This window comes from Carassius carassius, chromosome 44 (genome assembly GCF_963082965.1).
Source record: "Carassius carassius chromosome 44, fCarCar2.1, whole genome shotgun sequence".
NCBI lineage: Eukaryota > Metazoa > Chordata > Actinopteri > Cypriniformes > Cyprinidae > Carassius > Carassius carassius.
In genome coordinates this window covers 4385700-4397888 of record NC_081798.1, presented here as the reverse complement: position 1 = coordinate 4397888, position 12189 = coordinate 4385700, and the positions used below count along the sequence as shown (strand labels likewise).

Here is a 12189-nt window from a genome sequence, read left to right as displayed (position 1 = left end):
CGTTCCTATGAATTAAGACTGTATTTAGCTACTAGGAAAGTATTTGTTTCACTGTGGCATGTGTGTCTTAACTTCCTTTCAATTTGCAAATGCTTCTGCTTAAAGCTTTCATACATTTGAATGAACTGATGGTGCTATTTGTGAATGAGGATTTTAGCAAGTTACATTTTGCTACAATAAAATAAAAGCCTTTTGAGATGTATTGCATTGTGACATTATTATCATGACAACTTATCCTCAATCTCATCAACCAAATACAAACAATATTATTCTTCATACTGTAATTACTGTATTACAGAATATAATAAGAATAACTGTTATAAGAAGAATGAAGATTCAGCATGCGAAAACACTGCCAAAAATGTACATTCCCACAAGTGTTTTTGTTTCCCACTATCATTCTGAATTAAAATCAATTAAAGTGTTAATTCCATCATTTTTAACGCAGTTTGACTCTCTTTGACTCCTGTCATACCAAATTAATTTTTTTCTTAGATTATATTAACAACAACAGTAGTGTCAAAACCTATACTCAAATTATTTTTGCTGTGAATCAAATTTAGTTAATTATTATAAGCTAAAGAAACGCAATTACTGAAAGGTGTGTTCACCTCATCTATTTGTGTTGAAACTATATGAATCATTTTGGTTGAACTGAGACTAAACAGGGCATTTTTAGTTCTCAGCATGCTTAAAGGGATACTCCGCACCAAAATGAAACTTTTGTCATTAATCACTTTCCCCAGAGTCCCTCCAAACCCATAAAAGCTTTGTTCATCTTTGGAACACAATTTAAGATATTTTGGATGAAAACCAGGAGGCTTGTTACTGTCCCATATACTGCCAAGTAAATTACACTGTCAAGGTCCAGAAAAGTATGAAAAGCATTGTAAGAATAGTCCAGTTCAACTGTAACATTATGAAGTGACACAAATACTTTTTGTATATGATAAAACAAACATAACGACTAATCAACAATTTGTCTCCTCTGTGTCTCTGCACATCACCGTAGTGCCATTTTGGAGAATATCCACTGAACGCAAACAGCGTACGCTCTTCTGTGTCAACAACATCTGCTGAAATGCCCCTCTCTCATGTACACAGGACAGTTAGCGGAAGATAGAGATTATAGTACAGTTTATAAAGTTTAAAATACAGATATGTTTCTTACACATGTGCATAAATTCACTTCAATGCCTTTACTAAACCCAAGAGCCGTGTGGAGCGTTTTTTATGATGGATGGATGCACTTTTTTGGACTTCTATTAAACTATTGAATCTCAACACCCATTCACTGCCATTATAAAGCTAGGAAGATCCAGGACATTTTAATATAACTCCGATGTATATATCTGAAAGAAGAAAGTAACCTTGAATGGCTTGAGGGTGGGTAAATCGTAGATTAGTTAACATTTTTGGATGAACTATCACTTTAATGGATAATTAAACTTGTTTGTTACTACAGTTATTTTATATGAGGTTAAATAAGGTTTCCTTAAAAACACTAAAAATAAAAATGTAGAAATACTGGGGCTGAGCGACTACATCATGAATGTGTTAAAACAAGAAAAATACAGCTTACGAATTACTTTGAAAATTCTTTATTGCTAAAACAGGATGTGAGTAATGTAAGAAAGAACATGTGTGAGCGACCATTGTTCCTGTTTTTTAAATATGTAGATTAGAAAGTAGAACTTTTAGTAATGCATGAAACTTGGAATCCTGCCAAATGTGAAAAAAAGGAAGAAGTGGGTATGATTGCTTCACGCTTAAATATCTTTAACACATTAACAACATACTGTACATCTATTCAGTTTGGGAGCAGTAAAAAATATGCCAAATATTAAACAAACGTCTATTAAAACATAAAAAGATTCTACTGAGTCACCAATAATACGTTCGCATCCCAGCAAAACTTTTTTTTAGGAAGACTGATATTTCTACAAGCAGAGGTCATAGGGTCAGTTGCTTTTACAGACATCAGTATGCACATGAAAAACTATGTTGTGCCAGATACCAGCATGAAGACTGATAGCTTGCTTAACAAGGTTTAACAAGGCAAAAATGCACTACACAAGATGTTTCACAACATAAAATTCACAACTTACACCACACAACAGAAACTACCTATATATGGCAGAATACAATGTAAAAAGCAGAAGCAGTGAGTAATGTGTATATGTGATTTACTGTACTGAATGTTCTGATAGAGATATAAGAAGTTGCCAAACTAGTTAATCCTGTACATTCAGAAATGGCATCAGATGTGTGATCAAATGTGTGTCATCACAAATCAGTTTGAGTCACTGCTTTGGTGGTGTTACAGTTCTTTTTCTCATTTTGCCCAATTAGCAGAATAGGTCATTTTCACAAAGATGAGTGTTGCTGAATGTGTTTGGAACAACTTGATACTGAGTAAATTTGTGAATTTTCATTTTCGGGTGAACTGTGTCTTTAAGTCTGTGATAATATATCTACTAAACTGCAAAACAAGTAATGAATAAATGTTGCTCTGCTGTAATAATTGTATTATTATTTACATTATATACTATATTTATTTATTATAGAACTAAACCGAAGAAAGGCTTAATGAAATATATAAATATAAGAAGAAATGTGTTGATATTGATAAAGTAATTAAAATGAATTGATTTTAATCTAGCTATAAAATAAGTCTGAAAATCAATTCAAGTGTGTAAAACAGTGTTGTACTTTTGATAAAGAGAATCTCTGATACTGCTCATAAACTTCACCTTATCATGTGAGACGCTCTTTCTCAGAAGACATGTTCTTACCTGCGTCTGTTTGAAAGCGACTCTTCGGTTTCATTGCTCATGAGGACCAGACTCGATCCCCCTTGCCCTCCTTCATGCATGACCTCAATCTGTGAGAAACCACAGGAAGACAGAACACACTGGTCAGAAACATATATAGGTTTCAAATAAAAGAAATGGCTTTATGTTTGAGATGAATGTAAAATGTGTAATAATGATATGCAGTAAAATATTTTAAATGCAAGATCTAATCCCAGGCTAACTAGGTTTTTATAGATACAGTACATACAAATGCTTATGTAAAAAAAAAAAAATTATATCGTGACAAATACAGGACAACATTTTTTTGCATTATAATCGATAAGACAATGTACAGTATTTGTAGCTGTGAGTATTTAAGACATACTGCTGCTGCACAAGTAGCATATATAATAATCCATAGTAGATCTATACAGGTGGAGCTGGGGAGGTAGAGGGTTTCATAGGAACTCTGAAAGTGTATGCAACATGAACCAATCAGCTTGTGCCAAGTAGTTTAACACTGAAATATCATCAGTCTGAATTAATGACCCATCAGCCTGCACCATCCAGAGTTAAATGACAAAACTTGGCATTTATTTCAGACGTGACCATGTAACTGATATACCTTGATGCCACCTTTGGCTTTGCGAATATTCTTCCTTTTTGCCAGCTCTGCATCACTGGGCTGCTTACTGGGGCAGGAGGTTTCGGTAGCTTTGCGATTTGATGCTGTTGAGTTTAAAACAGAGTGAAGCAAGCTGGAAGAAATTCATATTTTCCATTTAAATAATTCAGAAAACAAAGCCTGAGCATTTAATACTCAGATTATGAACCTGAAATGAGGACATGCTTCTGGAAAATAAAGGTTAAGTGATAAAATTACAAACAAATACCACTAAACCAGTAGTAGGCTGGACATGTATGCATTTCAGTCAACATACACCTGTTTTTTTTTTTACTTACTAGGTGCAGTGTGATGTGGTATTTTAGGTAAAGTGCGTTTCGGTGAAGATTCAGGTCGAGGTGCAACTGGTTGCACTGGCCTTGTTTGCTTTGCAGAAAGCTTTTTCAGACTCGCGTGTCTTTTCTCAAACATCTCTTGAACGTCATCCAGCGTTTTTAGAGCGGTTTGAGCTTTGCCCTGCATGAGATGAGATAAAAGTGATTCTAAAATCAGTTATTTATCAGAAACAGATGATCGGCATCATCTTCTACAGTGGGCTCCGAAAGTCTGAAACACAATTTAAAATCTGGAATTCATCTAGTTTTCACCTTTTGAAAAAAATAATCTAAATTTGGGGGGGGGGGGGTTAAATATTTAATATTCAATACTATAATATTCCAGTTCCAATTAATAAAATGTACAATATTTTTTAATATAATAATTATGTAATTTATAATATTCTATATTAAACAATGTTAACATTCCACAACATGAATCTTTATTAATGTTATTTAATACAAATGCACCGGTTCTTTGTTCTGTTCATTAAATAATATAATATAATATAATATAACAACATAACAATCACTTTCATTATAGTTTTGATTTGAAAAATGTATTAGTACATATTGAAATTAGCATTAGCTATGATTAATTGATGCTTCGGAATAATTTTTCAATGTTAGTTCATGTTAAACTAATGTAGCTGAATAATTTAGACAAGTCTTTTGGATTTGACTGTATGCAAATGTATTCAACTGTAATGCGCTTGATTTGTACCTTGACCCAGTCTGAGAGGACGATCTCATACTGGTTGCTGAGGTCTTTGAGGTGACTGAGCTGCTGCTCTTTGGCTGAATTAATGTACCGCTCGATGTCCTGCAATGCTGCTTCTGCACCTTCTTGGGTCTGACATCTGTCTACAGCCTGAGAGGCCAACAGATACACTCCACTCTCACACCACTGGTTCACCTGCCAGAGCACACACACACACACATACACAGAGGCACATCAATGCATCTATCTTGGAACCCATTTAAAATGAGAAAGGAAAACTGTGCAGGTTATTTAATTAATCTTAACCATAAAAAATGATCTTTTTATTTATTACTCACACAGATCACATTTAAGTCACCCATACGTTATTTGTTATCTACATTGAAAATATTTTTTTGCTGTAGAAACTGTATTTATTATAGTTCAAATTTCCCCCCAACATAAAAAGAAGCACATTGAATTAAACAACATTTTTACGTAGAAAGATTTAGATAGTATTTTCTTGTAAAACATACAGTACTTCAATAATCCTTGTTCTGATAAATTTTTTTCCTGTTTAAAACAAAAAATAAACTGTTCACGTTAACTGAAACAGCTGAAAATTGTGTAAAAATTTGATTAAAACTGAAAAACATGAAGAAAAATGTAAAATGTTCCCTTAGCAACTATAATAACTGAAATTTAAAATAAGTTGAAATTAATAAGTTGAAATTTAAGTTCTAAAACAGAATAAATAAAATAAATGAAAACAAGTAACAAAAGCACATAAATTGTGTAAAACTTCAATTAAAATTAAAATGAAAACTGAAAATATAAAAAATAAGCTAATTCAGAATATTGATAGATAATAGAATGGTATATAAATAATATACTATATACAGTACATATGCACAATTGTGCAATTTTTGTCAAGCCATAATTGCATTACTGCACTGCAAAATATAATTTTGTTACTTTTGTAGTTTTATATTTTTATTTATTTTCCTCAACCTTTCTCTTGTTTTATTCTTATATGAAATTAAATGTTCTAAAATGGCGAAAAAATTCAATTAAGATGTATATTTTTTTGGAAACATCATCTCTGAAAATCAAACATTTTCCATGTCTTGAATCAATCACCCCAAGGTAAAATCTGTGTGTGGTAATTTGACAGGATGTGTGTTGTTTGGCGAACCTCATCGATTCGTTTGTGGATTTCAAGTGATTTGGTCAGAATGTCCCATTTCTTTTTGGCCTCATTGCTGAAGTCGTCACAGATCCGCCGCAGTTCGACACACTTCGGCCGGATGGAGTCCACGGCGTAGTGGTCACTTTGAATGAGCTGGTCACCATGCTGAGCGTGAAGCTGAGCTTTCTCCAAAGACTCCTGTACAGAGCAATAAACACAATAAAGCTGTGAATAAACATATGAGGAATGATTTACAGTAAACTGGAATCTTGACAGTTGACTTGCAGAGTAGTAACAGCAGCAACGCTATGTTTGTGTCTTTTATTCATTTTATTCAGTTATTTATGTACTGCATACTTTCACACAGTACCTGCACGTTCTTGGCATTCTGAAAAAGGCCAAGAAAAAAACATGCTTTATCTTTCTAGATAAGCTGGTTGCTTGGAAGAGTAAAATCTTCCATGCAAAACATGCCCTGGTAACCAGTACTGCTGGTCTTTTTCAAGACACACTTATGTTATTAATCCTTGGAAACATACCGTGTGTCTAAACAAACACAAAAGAAAGATACATTTTAATAAAGACACTGTTTAAAAATTCTAATATGTATGCAAGTGAATATATTCAAATATACAAGCGTGAATAAATAGTATTTTTTTTTATATTAAGAATGTATATATTGTCACTTTACTCATTTTACTTAAGCCAAACGTTTGAATGATAGTCATTCATGGTTTCAATGAAAACATTAAGGAGCACAACTGTTTTCAACATGTTGCTTGAGCATCTTATTAGAAGGATCATGTGACACTAAAGACTGGAGTAATGATGCTGAAAATGCATTCTTGCCATCACAAAAAAATATATAAATTACAATATATTAAAACAGAAAACAGTTATTTCATTCTGTTGTAATTTTGATCAAATAAATGCAGAGCAAAAGAAACCTCTTTTTAAAAAATATGAGTAATTTAATTATTTTAATTATTCATTTGTCCGGTGGTTTATAGGATTATATAAATATGTATTTATTATACAGTGATTGGGGGATTTATAAAGTGACTGGGGAAACAGAACAGAACAAATGGTTATTGTTGAGCCCGCTATGTAAACTCAATGGACTGCTTTGCATACCAGGCCTGATTCCAGATTCAAAAGATTTTGACCTGAGCTTTGTCCTCCAAAGTTTTCAGATCCCCCAGCAGATGTTCCACCCGAGCCACACAGTCCCCGGTGTCAGACAGGCCCAGCAAGGTCTCCATCAGGCCGTCCAGAGAAACTTTCACCTGATGCAATAGATGCAACAGACTAATTTCAACAGTTTGGTTGACTAGTCAACTGCTCCAGGGATATCTGGTATATAATGACTGCCTACTAAGTATACAGAGGCACACCCAATGCATCGTACCTCTCTGAAGTCCTGCTCAAAGTGCCGTAATTGTAAGCACTGCTCTAATTTAAGGTGATGCCTTGACCAGAACTGTTCAAACGCATTCTCCGTCTCATCGAGCTGCGCTAACAACCTGAGACAAACAAACAAACAAATGCGTTTACAGTGTGCATGTCAGAGGAGCTGAAGTGAATTAGATTTCACAGAGGAACATGAGATGACACCAGGCTTTAAAGAATAATAGCACAACTGTAACAAGAACTACGCAAGTCTGGTTAAAATAGAGGAAATGGCTGTAAATTCCAAAAATACATTATTAACGTCCCTACTGTGAATGACTCATGGAACGAGTTAAAAAATTACTCATGGTACGAGTTTAAAAAATTTGCTTATAATCTTTCATCAGAATGTAACTTGTTCGGTGACTCTCTTTATTTGCTGATGCCATCAAGATCTTTTTTTTTTTTTTTTTGCATTCCTGATGGTTAAAATCTCCAACAAAATCGATCTTCTGTTTTGCTTATGTGTGTCATATTCTGAATGTCACGTAGTCACCCAGAAATGTGTTAAGACATTATCCCAGCTAACAAGTTATGAACGATAATAGAACGCTCGTTCAAAGTTATCTGGTCTGTAATAATGTTCTGAAAATCTTAGCACAAAAAGGAGAAAAAGCTTGTATTATTTGGAAACGTAACATAAACGTAATTAAATGGGAATGTTAGCAACATTTTTTTGCTAGCTGGTCTGGTCTTTATCTTCACAAAACTTTAGCACACAAAAAAAAACTTTATGTGTCGTAGATGGATTTATTTGGGTTTTTTTCTCGAAACATTTTAGTCGGGGATTCGTCTTCGATTTTTATATGTTGCTGCTTATTTCCAAATGTAAACTGTAACATTCCGATAAAGTCTGCAAAACATTCTGATAATGTTCACCAAACGTTTAAACGGAATGTTCGCATTACCAACATTCTTTTGTTAGCTGGGATTCTACTTAAGCTGTAGAGTATTATAATTAATGGTGTAACTTTTTGTGTTTTGACAAACCTCTCGGCAGTTGTTTGGTTCTCTACCTCATCTGGGTTCAAAATGTGGCTCTCGGCTTTGCTGGCCTGGTCTTTGATACAGGACAGCAGAGTATTTCCTTGCTTTATAGCCATTTTCAGCTCATCCTGTGTCAGGGAGAAGGAAACGTGGCATATGAATACTGAAATAATTTGTATATATGCAAAACACAGTAAATCAAGATAAATAGAGATCATGTTTTATTGTTCCACACTGTTTTAGAAATGGTTCAGATAAGAACAACTGACAACATTAGGCAATAAAATAAAGGACACAACTATAATGACATCAAACGAACTACTGTTTTCTAAATGTGATGAGCGACCTGGAGCTTATTGTGTTTTTCGGTGTGTGTGATGAGCAGATCTTTGGTGCACTGGACGTCATTGGGAAGTTCGGTTTCTGCCAGGTCAGTTCCAAACTTCTGCAGCATCTGTGCTGTGCTCTTCACCGTTAATGCAAAGTTCTCAACGGCCTAGGGCACAACAGTTTAACACAGTCTGAACAGATAATATGCATATGAGGTTACATATATTGCTTTTACAAAACGGAGCGTTTTTTTGCATTGTACATACAGCGCATTTATGTTTCTGTCTTTCTGTAAATATGATATTCATTTTTAACTTTCGTACTGTGCGATGGTGAATCCATTGACTGTGGCAGTAGTCCAGGGTTCCCCCGAGATCGCAGGTTAGCTGGCCTTTGTCAATGTAGCCATGCAAGTCTGACAGGGAATTTAGCATAACAATCTACAAGAGAAGAGAAAAGAACAAAGAACATTTCTACAATGTCGCATGTGATTGCAACTGTTATGACTATCTAACTCATCTGCATATGACATTTTGTGAAATTGAAGTATGTAAACAACAACGTGACAATCATCATTTCCTTAATGTGAAAAGAGTAGCAGGATGCAGATGATAATCTCATGCAGCAGGATATGCCAGTCATAGACATATGAATATGTGACAAAGCTGCATTACACACATTCACCGCCACCACCTTGACGTAAGCGCAGCGATAAGGCATCACTTTAATGCACAGAGCAGGAACCTCAACGTTTTTGTAACACTGCTCCCTGTGTCTTTTTTAAAGTGGCGTTAAAACAGGGTTAGAGATTATTTGTAGATTAACACCCTTTCAAACATGCATAATGCAACAGGGTGACCGGCTGTGTCAATAATTAAGTGGATGAGTAATCATGGTTACAAACACTCCAGGGTGCCATGCGCATCGTATGGCGAATGAACGGACGTGCCGAGTGTCCAGACAGACAGAAGCATGCTCTACGGTACCTTCAATTTGAAGTCATCCTTATGTAACCGCATACTGACATCAGCGATGGCCCTCTGGAGGAGACGTGAGGGTTTCAGAACCAAAACAAGCTGGAGATTTCCTGGAAAGGAGCCCTTTAGGTCATGAAAGAAAATTAAACACACCAGTTTTGACTTATTTCTTCGACAATTCTGTGACATCAACTATATGTGAAACCGTATAAATACTTAAAAAAAAATTTGTCTTTGTTACTTGTGGAACTAATAATAAATAAATAAATTAAAAAAATATATATATATATACATTTTATAAATTTTATAAATATATATATATATATATATATATATATATATATATAATTTTTTTTATTTTTTATGTATATATTTATGTTTGTTAATGTATTATAATTAGAAAGATACCATATAATATTTATTAATTTATTATATGTAATGTATATAACATTCAAGTAAAAACATAATATTTTTCCAAGTAATAAATAAAATAGAGATTATAGAAGTACATTTACTGTAAGTAGATAGTTTGGTTAAATGTTTTTTTTTTTTTTTTGCGCTATTGTAATTGTTTGTGAAGTTTACTAGACATTTCTGAATTAAAATAGTTTCAACACACACACACACACACACACATAAAAATATGCATACACACACATATAGACATAAATACATAAATAAATAAATAAATAAATAAGTGTGTGTGTGTGTGTGTGTGTGTGTGTGTGTGTGTGTGTGTGTGTGTGTGTGTGTGTGTGTGTGTGTGTGTGTGTGTGTGTGAGACCCTGGACCACAAAATTTACGTCTTAAGTATAAATTTTTCCAAATTGAGATTTATACATAATCTGAAAGCTGAATAAATAAGCTTTCCATTGATGTATGGTTTGTTAAGATTGGACGATATTTGGCTGAGATACAACTATTTGAAAATCTGGAATCTGAGGGTGCAAAAATAATCTAAATGGGGTGGTGTTGGCGCAGTGGATAAGACACATGCCTCTGGTGTGAGAGATCCGGGTTCGAATCCACTGTGAGACACCAATGTGTCCCTGAGCAAGACACTTAACCCCTAGTTGCTCCAGAGGTGTGCGACCTCTGACATATATAGCAATTGTAAGTCGCTTTGGATAAAAGCATCAGCTAAGTGAATAAATGTAAATACTTAGAAAATCACCTTTGAAATTGTCCAAATTCATTCTTAGCAATGCATATTACTAATCGAAATATTTACAAAATATCTTCATGGAACATGATCTTTACTTAAAAAAATGATCATTTTGACTCATACAATGTTTTTTTGGCTATTGCTACAAACATACCCCAGCGACTTAAGACTTGGTTTTGTGGTCCAGGGTCACATATACATACATATATATACAGTACAGACCAAAAGTTTGGACACACCTTCTCATTGAAAGAGTTTTCTTTATTTTCATGACTATGAAGTCACACTGAAGGCATCAAGAGCTATTTGACCAAGAAGGAGAGTGATGGGGTGCTGCGCCAGATGACCTGGCCTCCACAGTCACCGGACCTGAAACCAATCGAGATGGTTTAGGGGTGAGCTGGACCGCAGACCGAAGGCAAAAGGGCCAACAAGTGCTAAGCATCTCTCGGGGAACTCCTTCAAGACTGTTGGAAGACCATTTCAGGTGACTACCTCTTGAAGCTCATCAAGAGAATGCCAAGAGTGTGCAAAGCAGTAATCAAAGCAAAAGGTGGCTACTTTGTAGAACCTACAATATGACATATTTTCAGTTGTTTCACACTTTTTTGTTATGTATATAATTCCATATATAATTCCACATGTGTTAATTCATAGTTTTGATGCCTTCAGTGTGAATCTACAATTTTCATAGTCATGAAAATAAAGAAAACTCTTTGAATGAGAAGGTGTGTCCAAACTTTTGGTCTGTACTGTACATACATACATACATATATATATACATACACGCATATACACACACATACATACGTCAACTTTGAAAAATAACACTTGAAAAATATAAAGTAATTGAATAGTCCAAGCTTGTCCAACTTGATTTCAATTTATAGGCCTATCGATTGTACATCTTGATACTGTACATCTTGTTCTTTTTTGCTTGTATCTATAAACGTCATGTTAACGTCATAAAGCTCAAGCAAGAGCCTGTACAAACCGCTATCCGTGCCAGAGAAGCGAGTGCTGAGTTCCATTTGTCCTTCCTGCGGTCCAGGATGATGATGAAGCCAATGCTAGCAGCATCCATGCTGGACAGATGAAGGACAGAACCAGACAGGTCAGGCATGAAAACCAAAACCATCAGACAGAAATCAAGCAGAAAACGGCTTGTTCTCACAGCTGCTTTCACAACACATTTTAAAACTCATTAACAATGGCAATAAACCTTAGAAAAATAAATGAGGTTTCACCTTGGTATGCTGGTCAGGTATGTGACAACATTAACAAAATCCTCATCAGACACTTCATTAAATCCTGAGAACTCTGGGAAGGTGATGATGGGAGATCCATCTTTTCCTCTTCCTCCTGCAAAAATATTAAGGAATTTAGTGCTTATTTTTTAAATAGTGACTATTCACATTTTTTAACGTTATAAATGGCACTCTGGCAATTTTATTTATGTATTTATATTTGCTAATTTATAATTTTTCTAAAAGTATAATATATTAAAAAAAAGTATGTTTCGTTGCAGTTTTGTTTGGTGTCATGACCAGCACACAGTTTCTATGCAGCATTTACACTTCAACAGAAACTACTCTCAC

The 12189-nt window shown here is 34.5% G+C and overlaps 1 protein-coding gene across 8 annotated transcripts in view; it reads right to left on the bottom strand.

The window, feature by feature from the left end:
* Window positions 1-12189, bottom strand: part of mcf2l2 (MCF.2 cell line derived transforming sequence-like 2) — a 62524-nt gene that overhangs the window by 31190 nt on the left and 19145 nt on the right. For all 8 annotated transcript variants that reach the window (XM_059538234.1, XM_059538236.1, XM_059538233.1 and 5 more), the window contains exons 3-15: window positions 11839-11953; window positions 11586-11676; window positions 9436-9549; window positions 8773-8889; window positions 8466-8615; window positions 8123-8247; window positions 7092-7206; window positions 6850-6969; window positions 5690-5881; window positions 4519-4710; window positions 3759-3936; window positions 3421-3524; window positions 2796-2884 (exon numbers count right to left, since the gene is read on the bottom strand). In XM_059538234.1, coding sequence (XP_059394217.1) covers window positions 2796-2884; window positions 3421-3524; window positions 3759-3936; window positions 4519-4710; window positions 5690-5881; window positions 6850-6969; window positions 7092-7206; window positions 8123-8247; window positions 8466-8615; window positions 8773-8889; window positions 9436-9549; window positions 11586-11676; window positions 11839-11953 — 1702 coding nt within the window. The remainder of the gene's footprint in view (window positions 1-2795; window positions 2885-3420; window positions 3525-3758; window positions 3937-4518; window positions 4711-5689; window positions 5882-6849; window positions 6970-7091; window positions 7207-8122; window positions 8248-8465; window positions 8616-8772; window positions 8890-9435; window positions 9550-11585; window positions 11677-11838; window positions 11954-12189) is intronic.